Below are 21,469 nucleotides of genomic sequence, written 5' to 3'. Positions count from 1 at the left end.
GAAAAATATCGCTACCAGGTTGCGTGCCTTTATGTCTAGAACTCCAGATACAGTGTAGCAAAAAGATCACTCTACCCCTCCTCTAAGGGTATGTCTGACTTTGTGCACCTCCTCTATGTGACCCTTATGCTGGTGCAGAGGCTAGTGGTCACACAACCAGGTAGCCATCGTCATCCCTAAATTCCTAAATTGAATGAATATCGTTGGATGACCTCCGGGTTCATCCCTAATCGATATGAACTAATCTAGAAGGTCTCCCGGTCCCTGTTGGAGCTTCTTCCACCCTTTTGGTGAAACAGGGTTCCAAAGAAAGCGCGAAGACGAGGAAACCATGACTCGTTTAAGCACTGAGCAGATCTTACGGGAGAAGCAGAGCGGCGACCCTAACTCTGTTACTGTTCTTCTTCTTCATCAAAAAGCTCTATCTGATGTACGTAGTCTGAGCTCTCTCTCTCTCTCTCTCTCTCACTGTGGTTTGAGTTTTGACTCTTCAGCATAAATATTTACCTTGCTTCGTGTGGAGTTTATGAGTTCATTAGGCGATTGTTTGAATCCCTAATGCCGCCTATTACCGTGGGTCATGCAGGTTTCTTGTTTGAACGACTTCAAGAGCTTGGAGAAACTCGACCTGGGTTTCAATAATCTTTCATCTCTCGAGGTACTGTTCTTCCCTACTCAATAGCACTTTCTAGCTATCCATAAACCCGTCGCTATTTTACTGTAATAGTTATTGCTATAACTTTCTTGAGCTTCCTTCCTATCATCGCTTAATTTCTAATCAGAATGTGTACAAAAAATTAATTGATTGCTCATTGAACAAATTCTGTGACTCCGCCCCCTCCCCCCCTTTTTCCCCTCCCTTTCCGCGTTTGTCCTCTTCATATCGTTTTGTTGGCTCGGTGATCTTATATGAGGTGAATTTATCAAATACTTGATTGGCTGAACTGTTCGGCTTGTGCATTTCCAGGGACTACATTATTAAATCGTTAAATTTGGTCGCAAGTTAACTTTGGCTTTATATTGTTGCAACAGGGTTTAAGGTCGTGCGTCAATTTAAAGTGGCTGTCAGTCTTACAAAACAAGCTCCAAAGCTTGAAAGGAATTGAAAGCCTTTCTAAGCTTACTGTAAGTTGCTACTTGTTTCCCACATCAATTACATGCCACTGACGCTGTATATCATCTTTTTTTGTTCTCATTTGTTACTTTGGTGGGGTTGGGAGAGGGGGGTGGGGGAGAGATATTTCATCCAAGTAGGAATTACAATCATATCATGTTCCTCCAATACTGCCCCAAACCAGCTCTATGGATATTGAGCCAATGAGTATTGAATATTACTGTTGACTGTATTCTGAATTGACAAAGCAAAAGATCCCAGTATTCAACTCTGACTTCTCTTTTATCTTCTCTGTTGATAGGTCTTAAATGCTGGCAGGAATAAGTTGAAAGCAATGGATGAAGTCGGGTCTCTCATAAGGTTACGGGCCCTGATTCTGAATGGTAGTTATCATGATTCAAACGAGTCTTCTGCTGCCCAGTTCCTTTATCCCTCCCCCCAGCCCCCTTCTTCCTCATCTTGTTCCATACTGAGCAAATCCAATGCTTGAGAAGTTATACTTTTAACTTGAAGTTTAGAATTTATTCTGAAAAAGGAGCCTTCTCTTGTGTTATTAAAAGCATACATTGATTTTTCTTTTCATTTTCTTATTGTCCATTCTATCCTTCGTGTTTGTACAGATAATGAGATAGCTTCCATTTGCAAGCTTGATGAACTGAAGGAATTGACCACTCTTGGTATGAGTATCTTCATTCTCAAATTGTCTTCAAAAAAAAAGAAACAGATGATAATGATTTGATTTGTCTCCTGCCTCTCCTCCCACTTTATATGGTTAACTAATTACAAAATGTTTAGTGCATATTGCATATATATGATTATAAAGCACAAGTAACATTATAGAATACACGTACCCTTTAATGATTATGTATAATGAAGGTTGACACCCCCCACCCTTTATAAAGGATTGTCATGAGTTTACACCTCATGCCTTGAAGTTTATGCCCTGATCAAAGTCAAGTAGAATGACTTGTCACTGTCTTTAGCATTATTCATTGTGTGAAACATACGAAGAATAGGATAGTTTTTTCTTTCATTTTTTCCGGGAAATTAGATAATTAATTCATTAGTCTAGTTTTGAATTGTGATTGATATAGACAAACTCATGCATCTATTTATGGATATTTCTCTGAAACTGTTTATACACACAGATACTTGCTCATGGTTTGTTCAATGTGAGTTTTTTTTTCTTTATTATCATGTAGAATTTTGTTATCTGACACTACCTACATAATAACAATGTGCTTTGGCTTTTTGGATTTCTCTACAGTTCTTTCTAGAAATCCAATTTGTGAAATTGGCAACTCCTTGGTCAAGCTGAAATCAATCACAAAGGTGAGCAGAACTGTCCATTTCTTCCCCATTAAGAATCAAGTCCTTAGTTAAATTCATCAGAGCTCTTGTAAATTTTTCCAGCTGTCACTCTCCAATTGTCAACTTCAAGCCATTGGGTCTTTGCTCAATTCATGTGTGCATTTGAGAGAGGTTCGACTTGCTCACAATGAAATCACGGTAGATTTTCTACCCTTTAGCTCATTGCTTTGGAAGCCAAGCTTTTCTCAAAAGTAGACCCTACTTCAATTTGTTTAAGCTCCATTTTTTTTTTTTTGCCTTTTGGCTTTTGTCATGCTGTGGATAGATTATTTGTTGCAATTTTGTTTAAACTGGACCACAAGGCCAAAGTGGTTCTGTCCAAAGCTCAAGTCCAGCCGTCCAACTGCCAACAAGTGCCATGTTTATCCAACAATACATATGTTTTCAGTGCCTTCATTTTAATATTGACACTTTAAAATTAATGTCTCATAACATCTTCCCAGACTCTACCAGATGCTATGGCTCATAACATAAAGATCCGAAACCTTGATTTGGGGAACAATTTGATTATCAGCTGGTCAGACCTGAAGGTAACTTAATGGTGTATTAATTAATTTTTTATTGATGTTTACTAGTTTAATTAATTTATTTGTTTATTTATGAATAAAGTGTTTGGAAATGCTGCTTACTGGGGGAATACCTTGGGCATTCCTTAAATGCAGGTACTTTCTTCTTTAAGCAACCTGAAAAACCTGAATCTGCAAGGAAACCCAGTTGCCAAAAGGGATAACTTAGCCAAAAAGGTTAATTTCCCCCCCTTAAATTCCTTATGTTCTCATTTACCATCTGTGCCCTCTCAAGTGTTTATCTTGGGGGAAAATGCTGCTGCAGGTCAAAAAATTAGTGCCAAACTTGCAGATATTCAACGGCAAGCCTATAGAAGGAAGCAATAAAGCCCTCAAACAAGATCTTGAGGCTCATAAAATTGATGGATCTCGTATTGATAATACTTCTGATCTGGAAGACCTGCATGCAGAGAAGAGAGAAAGCCCTAGGAGAAATAAGAACATCGTCTCTGGCAGTGGCAAGGATGACATTACATTAGATAATCAAGTAAAGAGAAAATCAAAGATAGAAAAGAATAAAATTGACATGATAGACGTGGGGAAGGAAGGAAAGCAGAAGAGGCTGACAACAAAGGAGGAGAAAAATGTTTCAGGCAGTAGCAAGAGAAAGTCAAAGGCAGAAAAGAGTGATCTTGATGTGATAGATGATGGTGAAACTCCATTCATGGATCTTATTGTTTCTGGTGGTGCTGAGAATCTTATGGATGGTGCTGGCAAGAAAAAGAAATACATTCAAAATGTCGAATCTCTTGACAGTTCAGCTAAATTCCCTTCTAAGAGGAAGAAATCAGGAACGTTCGTAGGTGTGGGTCATTCAGCAATGGAATTCCTGTTGCCTGCCACTGAAGTCGGAATGGGTGGCCCTTCAGCATGGGATGAATAATATAGGTAGTAATTTTACATCTATGATGCTCCAGGGATGCAGGCTTCTGGTGGCCATCTCTCACATAACCAGTCCCAAAATTCCCAGTTTTGAAGCGTTGAAACTCCTTTTACTCTTCTTCTAATCAAGCGCGATATGATATGTTTCTCTAAAAACTTGGTTTCTTTCTTTTTTCCCTATATCAGTTATGGAAGACGATGTTTCACAAGCTAATACTGGAGATGAGAAGTCATTAGCGCATCGAGAATGTGGTCAAGGGCAAGGAATTCCATGAGATGTTTGCTGGAAATCCAGTGTCACAGGTTGGGAGAAACTTAATTTTCTTTCTTTTTATTTTCTTCAGCTGATATAGTGAGAAGAGAGAATCATCTTTGTGACCTTGTGCATGAGAGAGATTCAAGGTGACTCGGGATGTAAGGTTGTAATGCCTCGTCACTTATTTGGAATCATCATGTTTTTTTGTCACCATAGGTTTCAATTCCCAATCCTTATTAGTTCTCTATACATGTTTTGGCAGCTTTCATTTGAAGTCTTAGATTTATGTTGTGATAATGTGATCCTTTCGCTCTAATTTTCATTGCCAAAAGAATACTTTTTGGTGATCACCGAGTTCACCATGTTGGCAGTATTTAAGGAAGCTGTGTAGACCAATGCAACACTCGGATGTCTGGGAAATTGATGTAGGGCTTACTTTTGTGTCGTAGAAATAGCCTCTCCTCAAAGCGAGGTAAGGCCGCATACATTTTGACCCTCCTTAGACCCCTCCCTCATTAGTAGGAGTCTCATGCATTGGGTTCGCCCTTTTTTACCCCTCAAGCAATGTCGGGAACCATTTCTTGATGTTAAAAGTGATTGATCAAATTTTCAATGATCTGATGGTTGTCCATTGGATTTGATGTGTTTGCTTTGTAGGCCATACGGAACGGTGAATTGAATCCTATGGTTTATGCTAGAGTTTGGCACTGTAATCCATGAAGAAGATATTGCTCTCTACTCTCTAGTGTAACATACAATACAATTTCTTAGCATTGGTGTGATGTGGACGACTCAGACAATTGCCTGGACTGAATGAGCCCAATAACTGAAAGAGCAAGCGTGGGCGTGCATACCAGTGCCTTAAGAGGGGTAACAATTCTAAAGAGGATTGGCAGGTACATGGAGCCCGCCTCCTGAAGACTGCCATTGCAAGAGGCACTGTGTGGTCTTTCTTTTTCTTTTTCTTTTTCTTTTTCTTTTTCTTTTTCTTTTTTCTTTTTTTGGGGGGAGTGGGGGAGGGGATGCGAGTCGGATGGGTTTCAATCATGGATTCAATAATTGGAAATGGATCGGCCGAGGCCAATCCTAATTCTGGATGATCCCTTTCTAAATTCTACGGTTAGGTTAGATTTCATCGAGAACGGATATGTTGCTTGTATGATCACCTGGGCATACTAGCCAACGATCAACACCTGTCCTTTTTGTTCTCATATATGTTCCTCTTTATCCTTGTAATAGCAGAAAGTGGGACAAGTGTTGGCCGTTGACTTGTACAACCAGGTGTTCATACGAGCAGTAGATTCGTTCTCAACTTCATCTGATTATTGCCGATTCTATTTATAGTTCCTGGTTTATAATTCTTGATTTTTTTGTTTTATTTTTTTTAAATCTAGAGTTAGGAAAGAGTTCATCCGATTCTTGCCATATCTAGCCGATTCTGATTCTGTTTTTATAATTCTCGGTACATCCCGATTCTATATTGAACCAGCAAATAAGCTGACCGTGACAACTAGGGGGTAGAACTAAATCAGACATGAATCATGATCTTCTCTCTTTTTGTTTTATGGCATGATTGCCTTAGGAAAAAAATAAAATCAGGCCTGCGCCACTTAAATCAATTGAAATTGACTTAGTCGTTTAAGAAAAAATATTCAACATAGCCTTTAGATGCCCCAATATAAAATTTAGATGCCCCAATATAAAAGAATAATTTGATTCTAATTGAATATATTAAAAATAATCAGATGAACTTAAAATAATGAAAAAATACATAAATAGCTAAGACCTTATATTAAGACCTCTAATAGATGTGATTGGTCGGTAAAGATCCACACAACCTACCCCCTTAGGTTAGAGGTATAAAACTTTTGAGTTATCGTTGATGTTGTGTGGAAGAGAGTAACAATTGGAATCACCACATCACCATCCCACGTGGCAAAAAATAAGCCCACATGGATAACTTTTATAAGCTTTGCATCTTCTGAAATATTGGGTACATTGAGTCCTTTGTTCTGGTTTGCGTCTTTTGTTGTTTCTGTTTCTAGGACATTGCAGCTCAGTAAACCATTAACTGAAGAGAGAATGATCCGTAAACTGAGGACACCTTTTCTTTTGGAGGGGTTTAGAATGTTTGAATAAATAAATTTTACAGTACAACCTGGAAGAGCAAGAAAACTCGAAAGTGCGATGGTGTATCTGAAATCTTTGCTCTGATCCTTCGTATTCAAGCAATTTGATTCATCGATAAGACTTAAAAAAAAAAACCCATAATTTCTTGATGTTCTTCAATAATTTAATTTCCTTCTAATTATTGCTCTGTTTGTTATTTCATCTCTATTTTCTCTTGCGATAACTGAGTAACTATACAACAAGGATTTACAAATCCCTCGCATAATGAAGGGGAAAAGGAAGGAAGAAATAAGAATTAAGAAGCGAATCTCTACCGGAAGAGGAGGAGAGCCCAAAAGGCTGCGACAATGGAGAACCCAAAAGCGATGCAGATAGCGTCTAACCTCCCTTCCCTTCTCAATTTCCTCTCTTTCCTCTCCGTCTGCAATCTCAGGTACTCTTCATATCTCTGCTTCCCCTCCTCTCCCCTTCTCTTCATCCGCTTCCCTCCCTCTCCTCTCATGGCCTTCCGCAGAATTCCCAAACTGTCCATCCCATTCAAATTCATCCCCTCCATGTCCTCCACCTGCAAGTATATCTCTCTCACTTGCATCATCTCCCCTCCTTCGCAAGCCCCGCAGGTAACCACCACCCCGCACTGTACGAACTCCGTCGATTTCCTATCACCGGCCAGTATCGTCGCGAACCTCGCCTGTATCTCCCCCGACAACCAGTGCCGCTGCACCGAGACGGGTTTCCAGCTGGAAAGATTGGCCGCTCGAAGACCCGTGGGATCGATGGTGATCCAGCTGAGGGTGAGACCGTCGGAGATGTCCTGGCACGTGTCTGCGGCGGTGGCACGTATGGGTGTGGGGACCACGTCCTTGATATCGAGGAAGTCAAGCCGGAAAGGTGAGCACCGGAACCACCTGCTCTGGGTCTCAGTCTCCTGGACCTTAGAGAAGATGAGCTCGTCCCTGTACTGGATATCGACGGCTGAGATCAAAAGCTCTGGAGATGATGAACATGGAGACGTAGGAGGAAGGAGGTTAGACTCGGAGGAGGGGACAAGGAGAGGAAAGGAATCGGAGAAGAAAGAACGGGGGCCGTTGGGGAAGGTGGAGATGAGCTGACGTACACGTGGATCGTTGGTAGAGGGCCACGTGGAGAGACAGATATCAGTCCAGAGGCTTTCCTCGGTGCAGAACGCGTGGAACTGCGACGACACGCAGCTGGCGTAGGTGAGCGTCTGCCCGTCTAGGCGGGTGAGTATGTGCGATTGAAGGTCTGGGTGGAGGGCGTCCAGTGTGGTTCTGGTGGTGGTGGTGGTGGTGGTGGTGGTGGCGCTGCCCTTATTAGAGACGCGCTGTGGTGTTGAGGTAGAGAACGAAGCCATTCGATCCAAATTTCGAATACCAATTAAAGGTGCTTCAACTTCAGAGCCACCGGTAGAGGAGAGTGAGTCTATATATAGAGGAAGGGGATGGATAGGTAGTTAGGGACTGGCAATATAATATATAAAAAATTAAAAGAGGATAGAACACATAGGTGTGGTCGGCCGTATTCCAGGAAGTAGCCTTTGAGGTAACAATGGGAAAATAAATTGATTAATATTGTTACATCATAAGGTTAGTATTTTTTCAGAGTTTTTTAAAGAGGAAGAGATAGAGATTATGAAGAAGACGACGACGGGAAAGAGGATACAATCTTAGATCATCGAAACAGAAATTTCTCATCATCATCATCATCATCATCATCATCATCCCTTTGTTTGTTTAATTAATTCAAGTCTCTGGCGATGTCCTTAATAAGCGCCTAAATGTTCTACTCATGACTCCTGTGCGTTGTATTGAGAGCAAGTGAATTTGTTTGACAAGAGCTGGTGGCTCTTCTAGAATCCCAATTCTTCCACCACTTGTGATTTTGATTCAGACGGACGACCCTCAATGATTTGAGTATTGTTGATGTATAATATCTTATATTTCGTTGCAGTTTTAATTCAAGAAAAGTTGGTATAAGTCCCCATCTTGTTTGTTGATAAGTGAGTCATAGAGACTGTAAAAGGGCAAGAGGCCACCCTATGTAGGGGAGGGGGGATGTCGGGAAATAGTCTATGCTAGAATGTTTATTTGGAATTCGTTTATTGAGGACAATTTGCACTTCTTTGTATTAAGATTGTTTTACTATATATTTGTAATAAAATTCTCTTTCTCTATAGGCAATCAGATAGAGGTGTGAAGACGATTATATAAGTAATTTTACCGAATCTTGTAAATCAGTATACATTTTTTATTGTTATTTATACATTCTTTTATTTTTATTTTTTTTCATCTCTAGAAGCATATATATTGTAGGGGTTGTGATCCCTTCGGCAACTGGTCAATTTGTCAAGTTCTGTTAAGTGTCAAAATAAGAATGAAGTGCTAAGCCACTTGTCCAGGAATGAGATGAAAATCAACAAAACGATCTGGCGTGGAACTTATGAGCATTGATGTTGAAGTTATCCACACTTTGTCAGGGTTCAAGGAATCGGGATCGGATAGGTCATTTATGACCGATTCTTGTTGATTGCCGATCTCTTAAATCTGTTCACACTTCACACCATCCCTGACCTGATAATATTAATATTGTATTTGTGTGAATCACCTGTACGAGCACATCAGGCAATCCCATCTAACACAGTTGATCAAAGAATGAATGATGTTTATATTATAATCAATATCGTAATTGAGAAATTATAATCTTCTTTTTGATTATCTGTTGTCTTATTCTTAAAAGTTAAGATTTAAAAAAATTAGATTTTCATAATCATTTGAAAGTGTCTTATTATTATGTCATTCTTGAACGTTTTTGTTTTGCACGTTTTAATCAATACACATGTTACATGTCGATTTTTTTAGAAAAAATATATATTATAATAAAATTTAAAAAAAAATCATTAATATTGCCAGAATTTATTTACGACAATTAACTGTTAACGAACAAAAATCTTGCTTTTTTCTTTGTAGAAGCATGGTTTGTTTATCTTTTTTTTTTTATTTTTTTTTTCTTTTTTGGAATCAACATCCACATGTCATTATGCTAATAGCTATATCACCAATATAAATCGGTATCGGTGAAGACCGACATGTCAAAATCGATTACTAAACACTCTTTAATGAGCTATGAGGAAGGTCAAAGAATGAATGAATATCGTAATCACGAGAAAAAGGACATCTAACTATCTTAACTCGAGTCCGAATCAATCCGTTTCAGCTTTAAATTAGAGATTACGTCTCCGTAACTAACAAAGGAAGCAAGGAATTTCATCTTTTCAAAGTTGAAATTAGAACTTCCAAAGAGGTAGGGAATAAAGGATACATCACAAGCTGTGCTCCCATAGGAAAGATGTGAACCGTGTTATAAAAAGGAATAAAAAAGACAAGTAGGATTGTACTTGAAGATTTGCTAGTGTTTAACTACCACCATCCTTAAGAAGAAAAAAAAAATATTATAAAATGTAAGACATAGTTTTCCTTCACCGCTTGCTGAAGGAAGAGAGGGTCATGATTCTCTCTCTCTCTCTCTCTCTCTCTCTCTCTCTCTCTCTCTCTCTCTCGAGCAGGGCAAGTGGGGTTTGGGTTTGGGTTTGTGCTTTTTGTTAGACCCCTTTCTCTTCCCAATACATTGCATCTTATTGCATGGATGAGAATTATTTTTAAGTGGTCAGATTTTGTTTATGGGATGATGATCTAAAACCATTACCGACCTTCAACAGCTTATCCATGACTTTAAGAAAAGTGTTGGTTCTAAGTTTCTAACACTGGAACTGGAGGGTGGGTCCATCTTATTATCCTATCCCAAGGTCGCTATCTTTACCCTGATCCCTACCCATTAGGATGATGATAGCAATTATTAATCTATGTTTATCTTTTGGATGGTTTCTAACACGGAGAAGGCTTGGCAAGAGGCTGATCTGACTGTCAGCTCAGTTCTCTTTGGTCGTATCCTGACTCCTGCATGTACGCCTAACCACCAGATGGCAACATTCGACATTACCATCAGCCCAATTCTCTTTGGCCCGACTAATTATCACCACCAAACTCCTGTTGGTACCTTAACATTGACCCAACTAATTATCACTGCCAACTCCTGTTGGGTTTGTCTCTTGTATGGCTTACAGCCTTACATATAGGTAAGATTATAGTTGTGTGGGTTTATCTAAGGTGTAAATATTGTCCTTTTGGGAGAAATTTTTAAATAGTTTAGACAATGAGTTGCTAAAAAGCGGAGTATTTTCTGATTGATAGGAAATTTCTCCGATTCTCTCATGGGGAAACATACATTTGTATGAAACCCATGAGGAATTGACATCGAATGAACAGTATCGGTCTTGTATCCTATACAGATTACTAAATCCCTGTCACAACCATAACAAATTTCCTGTTTTTTTAAGCTACTTGGAATTATTGTTGCGTACTTCCAATTGCTTTATTCATGTAACACCTTATGATTTGGATTTGTCCACTTCATTTCATGGAACCCATTGACATAGATTTAGAAACTAGTAGATCAGAGTTTTGATTTAAATGGAATTGTAAAAAAACTTCGTTTGTTTCCAGGGAAAATTTTCAGGAAAATTCTGTATAAAAAAAAAATCAGATTTTGCCACAAAATTTTCCTTCTTTGTGGTTTTACCTGGAAACAATGAAGCTTAGAAGACTGAATTGTCCAGCAATCATCTACAGGGGGTGGAAAAAGTAGGAAACTGTATAACTGAAAATACATACAGGTCAATGTCATCTCTAGAATCCAGATCCGCAACTGTTTCTCAGAGGTCGGTGAGACGTCCCACTTGCAGAGCTTTTCGTGTTGTTTACACTTTACACCTACAACACAATCAATACAAGCAACCATGACATCAAGCCAACACAGTTGACTCTCAGGTGGCCCCAGCACAGTACCATGCATGTAGAGGATAAAGTAGAAGGCACCCAGTAACAGAGATGACCAACATAGCAGTACCAAATCAAATGATCGATCCATACCAATTTTTTTTTCTCTGCATTTGATGATGAGGTGCAAAAAGTAAGGCCATATTTTGTTTACAATTAATGGATTCGGAAACCCAATTCTTCTCTATTTTCTCACTTCAGAATGAATTGTAGGCCCAAAATTTATTTCCAGAATACATACCAAATGTAGCCTAAGATATTTGCACGGGTGAAAAAAAAATTACCTACCAAGTTTGAATGACTAATGTTAAAAACTTGGCAAACAGCATCTCTTTCCAATTCATGTAGTATCGTTAGCAGGGAATTTCGATTCAAGCGAGGTTGGTGGGATGAAACAAGAGCCACCACCTCAGTAGCCATGTTCACCTACAAGGGCCATCCAAAGATTAAGGACAACCCCAAAGACCCATCCTCATGCTTCGCTCACAACATTTGAATGTAAATCATTTACAACCAACCACTTGAAAACAGACGACATTTTCGCGTGTGTCTGATACTAGTACCAATAGTTTCCAAGTAAATGCAACACATTATTTGCAATTGATTCACTTGAAATATCAGGTGGTGTTACAGCTACAGCAGTTCAAACGTCCAAGGCCCGGAATACAATGCAGACTAGCAGCCATCTAAGGTTGCAAGTGCTTCTTTGAGCAGTCTTTGTGCCTCTTCTCTTCTTCTGAACAAAGACCAGAAAAAGTGTGATTATGTATACATCGGTAATCATAATATGTTTTAGCACTCAATGCTAACAAAAGAAATCCACTTGTTGGCTAGCACTACTGGTAAACGACACGAATATATGTACTTCTTGTAGTTTCAAGAACAAGCACATCTAAGTGCTCTCAGAGAGCTTGGAACACAAGATGGAACCATTGTTTATGGCTACAAAACACCCACATAAGTTCTAGCAGAAAACCCCTGATTTGACTTTTGATGCTCCTGGGAAAAAAAAAAAAGTTTCCAAGTAAAACCTTTTGGAAGGTCTCAACATTGGGATCCTCCACCAAGGACATCAACCAGTGCCAACAGCATGACTCAAAATTAAAGCCATACTGGAATTACCACATTGGAACTGAAATGACAATATACTCCAAATGAAAATTTCACAAATTACCTTTTTATATCTTCCACAGCTTGTTTACGACGTTGTATCTGAAGTTCTAGTATGTGAATTAGTGTTGCTCTGGCCTGAGAAGAGAAGGAACAAATTAGGTATATGGGGGGAAAAAGACCCAATAACCACAATCTCAATTTATCAAGCCAATTATCCTACCTGGTGAGGACGCAATGAATTGAGGAGATGGTGCAAGTTCTTAAATATAAGAGAGATATCCTCCACTCTCCTTGCATATTGGGAAGGCCTTTCAACAAGTACATCTGCAAGCTCCAATAGATGCAGCTGAAGTTCTCTGTTTAAAGATTTCAGTTCCTTCTTGAAATCTGCACTTTGACAACAAAGTTTTTAGTCATCAAGAAGTATGATATACAGATTTTCATTGAGATGATGGTAGTCAACAGGTCCATAAAACATTGTCACAACAGGTCCATAAAACATTGTCAAAAAGATATTGCACAAAAGCAATGTCACCAATGGTGAACTCTAATTATAGAGCTAAGCATATTTGGAACTTAAAATTTTAAAGTTCCGTGTTCCTCCGTATGTCATTATAACAGAAAAGGGAAATTATATGTGCCATGACATGTAGAGAAGATATTTTACATGAATATTGTGCAAATGTAAGAATCCAACCTAGACAGGAGGTGTCAGACTCGGCGAAGTCCAAAAATTAGGATTTGGTGGGTCGGGAGATGCATATAATGTTTATTTCCATATATTCAAAATTGAATCATGACATAAATAATTCTATGAGCTTTCAAGGATCGACTTATTTGCATCGACATACAACTCAACTCAACACAACTCAGCCTTATCCCAACTAAATGGGGCCGGCTACATGGATCCCCTTTCGTCAATCAACTCTATTCAAAGCCATACTTGTTAGCAGTCCTACGCTACGCATGTCTATTAAAAGCCAAGTTGGGACTGACCCAAAACCACCATTCTTCTTCCCCTTTCTCAACCCTCCATCGATACAGTTTTCTTCCCTTTCATTTCTTTATTTTCTGTCAAGCCTTTGAGAGTTGTGAGATCTATTTGACATATAATCAAGGCATCAATCAGCAGCAGTCCAGAGACACAAACAACCCTGCGTCAGCCATTGAAGACCTTAGTCTGGGCAGCAGCACAGGAACCACATCACCCTAAGCTTTTGAGGCTTTATTTGGCTCCCCAAAAGGGACCTTCGATCAAGAGAGCAGGGCCTGATCAGGCCTGGGCTGAGAGTACTCTGAAATGTCCAGTTTCAGCCCCAAACTTAACCTAATCTTTGTAAGGTCAGATCTCTCCAACCAAGCAGCACTTCAGGTTCATTTTTTGAAGAATACTTAGACATCATACAAAGGTTCTTCACTCCAATTTTGAATATCATCAAAAGCTTCCTTCTCGGGTTCTTGAAGGTTGTCTGAAAGTTTCTTTTTCTTGCAACCAGCATATGTCCCAGCTCGATCACCAGAAATTGACCAAACTTTAAGGGTTTGTTGGAACATACAAGAACTCCATTCAATCCAAAGATCAGACTCATCAGAGCCTCGGTTTGTGAGTTCTCGAATTTCTCCCTATTCAGCCAGATTTTCAGATCCTGCCTGGGGTTAGGTCCTTTTTGAGTTCTCGAATTTCTCCCTAGTCTTACATCATATCCCCTGTAGTGAGGGGGTCTTTTAGTAAAATGAGTTTTGCGGAATCATTTCTGGGGAATAAAGTCAAATACACGTGTATTAGTTACAGAACTACGAAGACGTGACCACATAATACTTGAAGTATCTCAAAGAGTTTTCAAAACATGATATACCACTCAAAAATACTAAAAGTATTGTTTGAATACAAAAAAATTGTAGGATAGATAAGCAATCAAACTGATTATACAAAAACTACTATGAAGGATTAGAAAATTCACGTATGTAGAGAATATTAGAAGGACCATATAGAATCAAATTGATGATTAGTGGAATGACGACAACTGTATTTACTTTTTCTCAGTAGGATCTAGTTGAAACACAAGGTCTTGGTAGAAAGAAACATACCAATATTAGGTCCTTTCGGAAACAACTGACGAACTCCTTGATCCTCCAAGTTCGGAAGGACATCCTCAGTCTACAGAAGCAATGCAAAAAAACAGATAAATGAAAGATGACTCAAGTGCAAACAGCAGACTAGGTATAATAAGACAATTGACTGAAGCAGCTGACCAATAAATCTAACCTGACAACAAAGAGACAAGAAAAATGAAACATGAAATGGAATATTTCGTCAACCGAAGCACAGGTGGAAGGTATTCCAACTGAAGAGGCTAATTTTGCCGCATTGACTACTCGTTTGGTTGACCTGACATTGGAAGGACTGGTAATGATCTGGATAGATGATAAATTAAATTTGGGAGCCTATTCAACCATTCAGCCAACATTGTATGTTGTTTTCCCCCTTGTTTTTGCAATGCCTCAATAGTTCCAATATTACATAGAGTCCTAAGTGAAAAGTGACTTTTTAAAGGATTTAATTAACATGTGGAGAGAACAAATCAGTCAATAATTCTACCCACAATTAAATGATGTGTAGATAATGCCATAGCAAAAAAAATTGCTTCAGATGGGACGCCTTTGAATTGCATTTCAGTTAGAGATGCAAAAATACTAAGAAAATAAATGAAACAGGATGACACATATTTTCTGGGCTGCACGAGAATCATGCAAGGTGAATAATGCAGGAGTAGATTACAAGTAACTAACTCCGCAGTTTATAACCCCAAACAATACAAATAGGAGTAAGAAACAAAAAAATAATACCATCAAATAAATCTCCAAGGATACAATACCCATATAGGAGCAAAACCAGCCCAAAACCTAACCTGATAGGAGAGAGAAAGACCTGTTATAGAGCTGGAGAGAGAGAGGTGCGGCCAGGGTTGTAGGAGTCCGATTGAGTTGCACTCTTGGGCGTAGATAGTCCCTAGGGAGGGTACAAAAACCCCCAAAGTTGAGAGGATTCTGACGGTTGGTTGTGAATTTACAAGCTTTCTTGATTTTCTGACCTAGGAGAGAAAACTGAGAAGAACCTTCAAGAACAGCAGCTGAATACTTCCAACAGTGACTAGCTAAGGATCATGAGACCCTTATGAGGCCTAGAATACCCTGATTGAAGACCTGGCTGAACAGAGTACAGAAGAGAGAAAGAGAGGAGATCGATCTCTCTCCTATTCCCACTAGGATTGCTGATCGGTTTGATTTCTGGAGACTTTTATCAAAATCTGAACTATACCTCTTGAATGTTACAGCAAATAAAATAAAAAAGAATAATAAAACAGATGAAGGATTGAGAAGGGTGAAAGAGAATAAAGGAAGTGGCTATCTCAGCCTGGGCTTCTCACCCACAACTATCTCAACTACTCTAAGCATTTAGTTGCAAACTTTCTTTCATTACTCTAAGCATTTAGTTACAAACTTTCTTTCATAAATGCAAACTTTCTTTCATTCAAATCTCCCCAATAATGGGACATATGCCTATCTATTTATAGAGGGGAAGTTTACAATCATACTAATATTAGGAGCTAGTTTCCCAATAGGACTAGACACTCCTACTACAACTAGGAGCTAGTTTCCCAATAGGACTAGACAGTCCTACTACGACTAGGAATTCAAAATAGGACTAGAACTTACCTTTATGACTCCAACATGGAGTAGGACTAACTAACTAATAGTCCATATAGGACTTTACAACCAACTAATGGCCTAATGGGCCTTTAAATAGAAACTAATTAAACTAATGAATAAAATCTCGTTTTCCTACCTTCTACCCATATTTTAGGCCCATTAAAGTGGCTCATTTCAAAGAAAACCCATGAGATCAAAGGCCCAACACATACATAACACAACCCAAGGCTTATTTGCAATAAAATAAGCCCAAGTGACTTATCTACATCAGCGAAGCCACATGAAATTAGAACAGGTAAAAACTAGCAAACCAACCCAAATTTGTCTGAATTCACATTCTTGATGGCCTATATAAGTACTTTGATCAGGTTTATTCATGTGAATTAGCATTTAGGTACTTATGCATCAATTTTGTAGATTTGTTTCTTTAACAAACTCCCATCCAATCAAGTAATTCAGCAAGGAAGTAAAACTTCTAGTGACTTAGCATTACTTGACGTGAACATTACATGGTTCTGTTGTACAGCTTTCTTAGGGTCCCAAACAAACTTTTGAAGCAAAAAAATTATAAATTATATCATAATATAATATGATCCCATACTGACATTTTAACTTATCCTTTAAAAAATGGTTTAATGGTAAACAAGGATGCTCAATAAGTGCTTTCCAAGTTTCCACTATAATGTAAATTTCATTCCTCCCACTTTTTTGCAAAATTTGAATTGTCAGAAATGATCTTTTAGCATAGGTTGGTTTCATGTTGAGGTTAGCCACTTCCTATTCCTACAAGCCCGATATATCAACTAAAAATAAGCAAGGAATGTTATAGCCATCTTACTTGGATGTTATCTACCTTAGCGCTCAAGTCTAATTATTTCCATGTTCATAAATCATAAGGAGACAATGCAGTGTAAGATTTGGATAGTCTGAGCCCATGAACAACGTTGCATTTAAAATATGCTGTGGTTTTTCGCCGGAGGTTGCAATTCGTAAATCACCAATTACAGTTCCACCTAAAACCTGTCATTAGTCCAAAATATTAAGCTAAATTTAAGTAAGATGCCCGAGTTATTTAATTAGCTTCTTCCTCTTTATGGTTTCTCTCATAGTTGTCAAGGTGTCGCCTAGGGCACATCTAGGCGTCCAGACTGTTTTCTCTGGATTGGCGCCTTGGTCGCCTAGGTGGTGCCTTGCTGGTGTTGCCTAAACTTTTGCCCCCTCAACTGCCTTGGTTTATCTAGGCGCTGTGACAACTATGGTTTCTCTCCATTCCAATCCCATTATATCAAGAGATTGCAACCAAAAAGACTTATCAGCTTCCAGAAAAAACAAAAAAAAACAAAAACAAAAAACAAAAACAAAAAAAAAAACAAAACAAAACAAAACAAAACAAATAGGGAACTTCTAATAGGTTCCCCTACATCACCAATATAAGTTTGGAAAAGGAAGAGAAGTGAACATGCAATCAGCTTGGTGGTAATGATCAATGGTGCCATCAAGAGATTATCCTTCAGTCTTATAGTCTCCAAATACTCTTATATAAACACTAATGTTCCTAGTGTCCTCATAGTAAAAACGACTTGAGAAGCTCAGCATACATCCAATTTGTCAAAGGTTTAAGTCATAGATAGATTTTATGGCATATTAAAGGAGACTTCCACATCCCAAAACAGGGTGCTGATTGAACAGAAAGTTCATTCATGGGGAAGCATAGGGCATATGTTGGGATGGTCGTGCTGTTTTTCCTTGTTGATTTAACTCCAGAGATTCGACAATGGCTAGAGACTGTGAGAAACATAAGAAAAGGTATGAATATTTCAGGGCCAATCCAATTATCAGGTACATATTCAGTGCATTCAGGAAGCTTACCAACACTAAGAGAATAACTGAGATTTATAAATTGGTATAAAAGGAAGTAAATTTTAAGTATACTCAACCACATCATGGTAATTTAAATCAATGATTTTCGTCTTAAGGGGGAAAAAAGAGCAAACTCATTGTCTGAGCTGAATTGGCTTCAAATGAGAGAGAAAGAGACGAAAGGTTTAAATGGAGATTAACCGTAAATATGAAATGGATATCTATTATCTAACCGTATAGCTGCCACCAAAAAGCACATATGTTCCTTGGATGGGAGGAGGAGGTTCAGGAGCCGATTTAGGGTCTTGGAGGTAATCCTTGTAGAGCTTGTAGTATGGTGGTGGTGGTGGGTAAGTCGCAGTGGCTGCCATTTTCTGCTTCACACTCTTCCCTGATCAGCGCTCTCCTTGCAACTCTGTTTAAAGCCACTGCCAGGGGTAATCTGGAAAGGGAAAAGTAACCGTGTCAAATTAGCTTCTTTTTTTTATTTTAATGAGGGGATAGAACCATGTCAAATAACAATAGGCAAAAAAATTACATTTACAAAATGTTCCCCCCATGGAAAAGTAATGTGGCAATCCCAACCGTTTAATAGATATCTAAAGATGGTATAAAGTCCAGACTGGCCACATGTTAGATTTTAGAGTCAAATTAAACCATATACCTTTTTGCGTATTGACATGCACAATCTTGGTTGTTCAAGCATATAGGATTATCCGGCTAGCAAAGTGAGGTGTTTTCCACTGTTATGGACATATGGCTCCTTAGAGCCAAGTATGAGTTTTGTGGTTTTGTTCATAGCTAGTAAGTTCAGCTGATCAGGTATGGCAAAAGTACGGGTACATATATATGGGTATTAAACAGACTAGATGGCAATAATACTTTTTTTTTAAATCCAGCGCGATGGAAACAATATGGCATGTTTAATGTGTGTTTAATACAATACCTCTGTAAAATCTGCAAACAAAAAAAGTACATAAATTCACTATGCAATAGACATGTACCCCAGCTAATAAACAAAAGGATTCTTTGAGCAAGCTGCATAGGGGAGCTCACCAATGACGTGCGGCAAAGCGGTCTTGTGTATTGAAGAACAAAGAAGTCATTTCATATGAGAGAGAGAGAGAGAGAGGTGCTAGCATCCCCAACAGCTTTTTCCCTAAACAAAATAATAGCATGTAAACAATGATTTTATCAAAAGGAAGCCTCATAACTGAAATAAACACAATATGAAGAGCAACCCAGTGCACGAGGCTCCTGCTACTACAGGGTCTGGGAGGGGCAAGACTCTGTAGTAGCTGAATAATTAATCTGCTGTTACATCCCATAAGATTATCATATAACACACCAAAATACTAATGACATCATCTCATCAAACATAAAAAGTAGTGTATGATGTGCTATAGAGCCATGAATATCCCACAAAATATTATCCATATACTATATGGACATGGCCTCAAGAGTTTCTCTGCACCTATATACAATTTGAATTAGAGGATTTTTAATCAAAGAGATCACTCATATCAAAAAGGGAGGGGGAGTTTAGGAGTTTCTGGAAGAAAATTACGTAGACATGATCCACAAAACAAACATCTACAAGGATCCACCATCTGAAGATAAAGAGGATTGGCAGCTTAATTTTGGTAAGTCTGATATTTGGTTTATGCTTAATCAGATCAGAAGGTGGCCTATACAGATTAAAATAATAGATTATAAAATACAAAAAAAAAAAAAATTCAGAACAAACAATATTTATCTATTTTACTAGAAAACTATGAAATCTAATGATGTTGAGTAGGTAAGTTAGGAGCAAATAATTCAGACGACCCAGATGGCCAAGATGGGACAAGCAGGAGTCCACATGATCCACAGACATCCTTTTATGGGAGCAAGGCAAACAAATCTTTTCACCTTCCTCGATACTAGCTCCTTGAAATTGCATAAATAAGTTCTCACAACTTTGTACAAGCAACTCCTCGCCCAATTCAATGAGGGGATCGCCGGAATGATGTTATTTGAAAGAATGACGACCCCAATTCTGTTGACAAATTTCTCTTTCATTAGCACGGCTACCCAATATCAAGATCAGGAGTCCCTGTAGATGATGATTTCCCATCATCAAGATTCTACTTTCAGGTTTGGTTGTTTTATACCGAGCTCTCCTACTAATGATCCCAACAATAGCTCACTGGCTGATGTTTCGTTCTTCAATTGTCGCCTTCCACCCCATGCATTCCCGTCTGATCGATTAAGAATATTGAAAATTGATGGTCGTTCTCATATCAGTACCGCACCAGAAGCATCAACAGCAAGAATTCACTATAATTTACAAACATCTTGCAGCAACAGCAGGAGCAACAGTTGCAGTAGTGGAATAACAAGCTCTAGCGAGCACATCGAGAAGATATTTCTGGGTTCAGAACCTTTAGATAGAGAGAAGTACTTACAGAGAATATGGAGCCGGTACAATCCACTGGAGAGTGAAACTGGAGATTTTGCTGCAATACACTGGGACCGGAGATGGATAAGAGGATTGAGCTTCAACACCCTTAGATGAAGAATCACCGAAGTCGTCGCTGCAACCTTTGCCGTAAAGGATTTAGGGTTCCAAAAGAATCCAAAGTTTCTTCACTTGCAACCGTTGCCGGAAGGGTTTCTTGTTAAACCTGAGAAGAAGGGGGCCTCGTTAAACCTATGAAAAATCAAGATAAAAATCGGGATTTGGGGTTTTTGGCATTTACCCACTCCTTATGTTTTTTTCTCTCTCTTTTCACCCCTTAGACTTGGCAGAACTTCCATTTTAGATAACGGTCGATTTAACTTCATAGAATCGTGATTCGTGATCATTGAACGTCACAACTCACAGCTTTCTTCTCGTTTTACCATGAACCGGCTGTAACGGTGACAGGTTATCTTCTTCGAAACTCCATTCCCAATTGAAACCAATCGGTTATAATTGAATTGAACGGCACCATAGTAAATTGATCCGATTTTGATTTTAAAAGTCATATATCTAGTTCGACTCGGTTCAAAACTGAAAAACCAATGGTTAATCAACACATAGTATTAAAGTATTTTGAATTTTAATGGGTCTCTACGGAAAAAACAAACAAACAAACAAACAAAATACTAACCTATAAGGGAGTTTCACTATCACACAATCATACCTTTTGATTTCCTAATTTCTATGATCATAGTTAATTAGTTATTATATATGCAGTCTTTTACATAGAAAGTATAGTCCTTAGTAAAATAAAAGTATATTGCCTTGACTCTTTAGGAAGTTTAATATATGTATGATTCACACTAGTTGTATGATGCAAATCATTTTCTAAAATGACACTATTAATCCATGTAAACCAATTGTGAATCGAATAACAAAAATTGATTATAAACTTTTAAAATCGAAACTTAATGAAAACGATTTTGATTTCACCTTATTCCGATTCATTGTGGTTTTGGCTTCACCTTATCAAAATGTAAATCAAACCGAACTAAATAACCAAAACCGCACCATTTGACACCTTAATTCCCATTCATCCTCTGCACGAAA

General features: G+C 38.4%; 3 protein-coding genes across 10 annotated transcripts; 1 reads left to right on the top strand and 2 right to left on the bottom strand.

The window, feature by feature from the left end:
• The first annotated feature begins 183 nt into the window (after positions 1–183).
• LOC122086942 (leucine-rich repeat-containing protein ODA7) lies at positions 184–5,289 on the top strand. Of its 7 annotated transcripts, XR_006142573.1 has the most exons (13): positions 186–430; positions 587–658; positions 1,033–1,125; positions 1,416–1,497; positions 1,735–1,791; positions 2,382–2,446; positions 2,528–2,623; positions 2,929–3,015; positions 3,148–3,228; positions 3,317–3,939; positions 4,120–4,236; positions 4,561–4,661; positions 4,847–5,289. XR_006142573.1 is itself a non-coding variant. In XM_042655863.1 (11 exons), exons 1-10 carry the CDS (start codon positions 332–334, stop codon positions 3,932–3,934), a joined length of 1,350 nt encoding a protein of 449 aa, XP_042511797.1. In that variant the 5' UTR covers positions 186–331; the 3' UTR covers positions 3,935–3,939; positions 4,120–4,438. The 7 variants fall into 7 exon arrangements, 3 of the variants coding, with proteins under 3 accessions (XP_042511798.1, XP_042511797.1, XP_042511796.1); XR_006142572.1 differs by lacking the exon at positions 4,561–4,661; XR_006142571.1 differs by having other exon boundaries at positions 3,317–4,236.
• A 1,145-nt stretch (positions 5,290–6,434) lies between these two features.
• On the bottom strand, positions 6,435–7,905 carry LOC122086944 (probable F-box protein At2g36090). Its single transcript, XM_042655865.1, has one exon. It carries the CDS (start codon positions 7,692–7,694, stop codon positions 6,630–6,632), a length of 1,065 nt encoding a protein of 354 aa, XP_042511799.1. The 5' UTR covers positions 7,695–7,905; the 3' UTR covers positions 6,435–6,629.
• Positions 7,906–11,512: 3,607 nt separating this feature from the next.
• LOC122085391 (mediator of RNA polymerase II transcription subunit 7a-like) lies at positions 11,513–20,773 on the bottom strand. 2 transcript variants are annotated; one of them, XM_042653788.1, is made up of 8 exons: positions 20,658–20,773; positions 20,364–20,582; positions 18,973–19,075; positions 18,150–18,358; positions 14,434–14,503; positions 12,566–12,732; positions 12,407–12,480; positions 11,513–11,968 (listed from the first exon to the last, which is right to left on the bottom strand). In XM_042653788.1, exons 4-8 carry the CDS (start codon positions 18,285–18,287, stop codon positions 11,908–11,910), a joined length of 510 nt encoding a protein of 169 aa, XP_042509722.1. In that variant the 5' UTR covers positions 18,288–18,358; positions 18,973–19,075; positions 20,364–20,582; positions 20,658–20,773; the 3' UTR covers positions 11,513–11,907. The 2 variants fall into 2 exon arrangements, with proteins under 2 accessions (XP_042509722.1, XP_042509723.1); XM_042653789.1 differs by lacking the exons at positions 18,973–19,075; positions 20,658–20,773 and having other exon boundaries at positions 20,364–20,651.
• Positions 20,774–21,469: the final 696 nt, after the last annotated feature.

Source organism: Macadamia integrifolia, chromosome 8, assembly GCF_013358625.1.
Source record: "Macadamia integrifolia cultivar HAES 741 chromosome 8, SCU_Mint_v3, whole genome shotgun sequence".
Lineage (NCBI taxonomy): Eukaryota > Viridiplantae > Streptophyta > Magnoliopsida > Proteales > Proteaceae > Macadamia > Macadamia integrifolia.
This window is presented reverse-complemented; position numbering and strand designations above follow the sequence as displayed.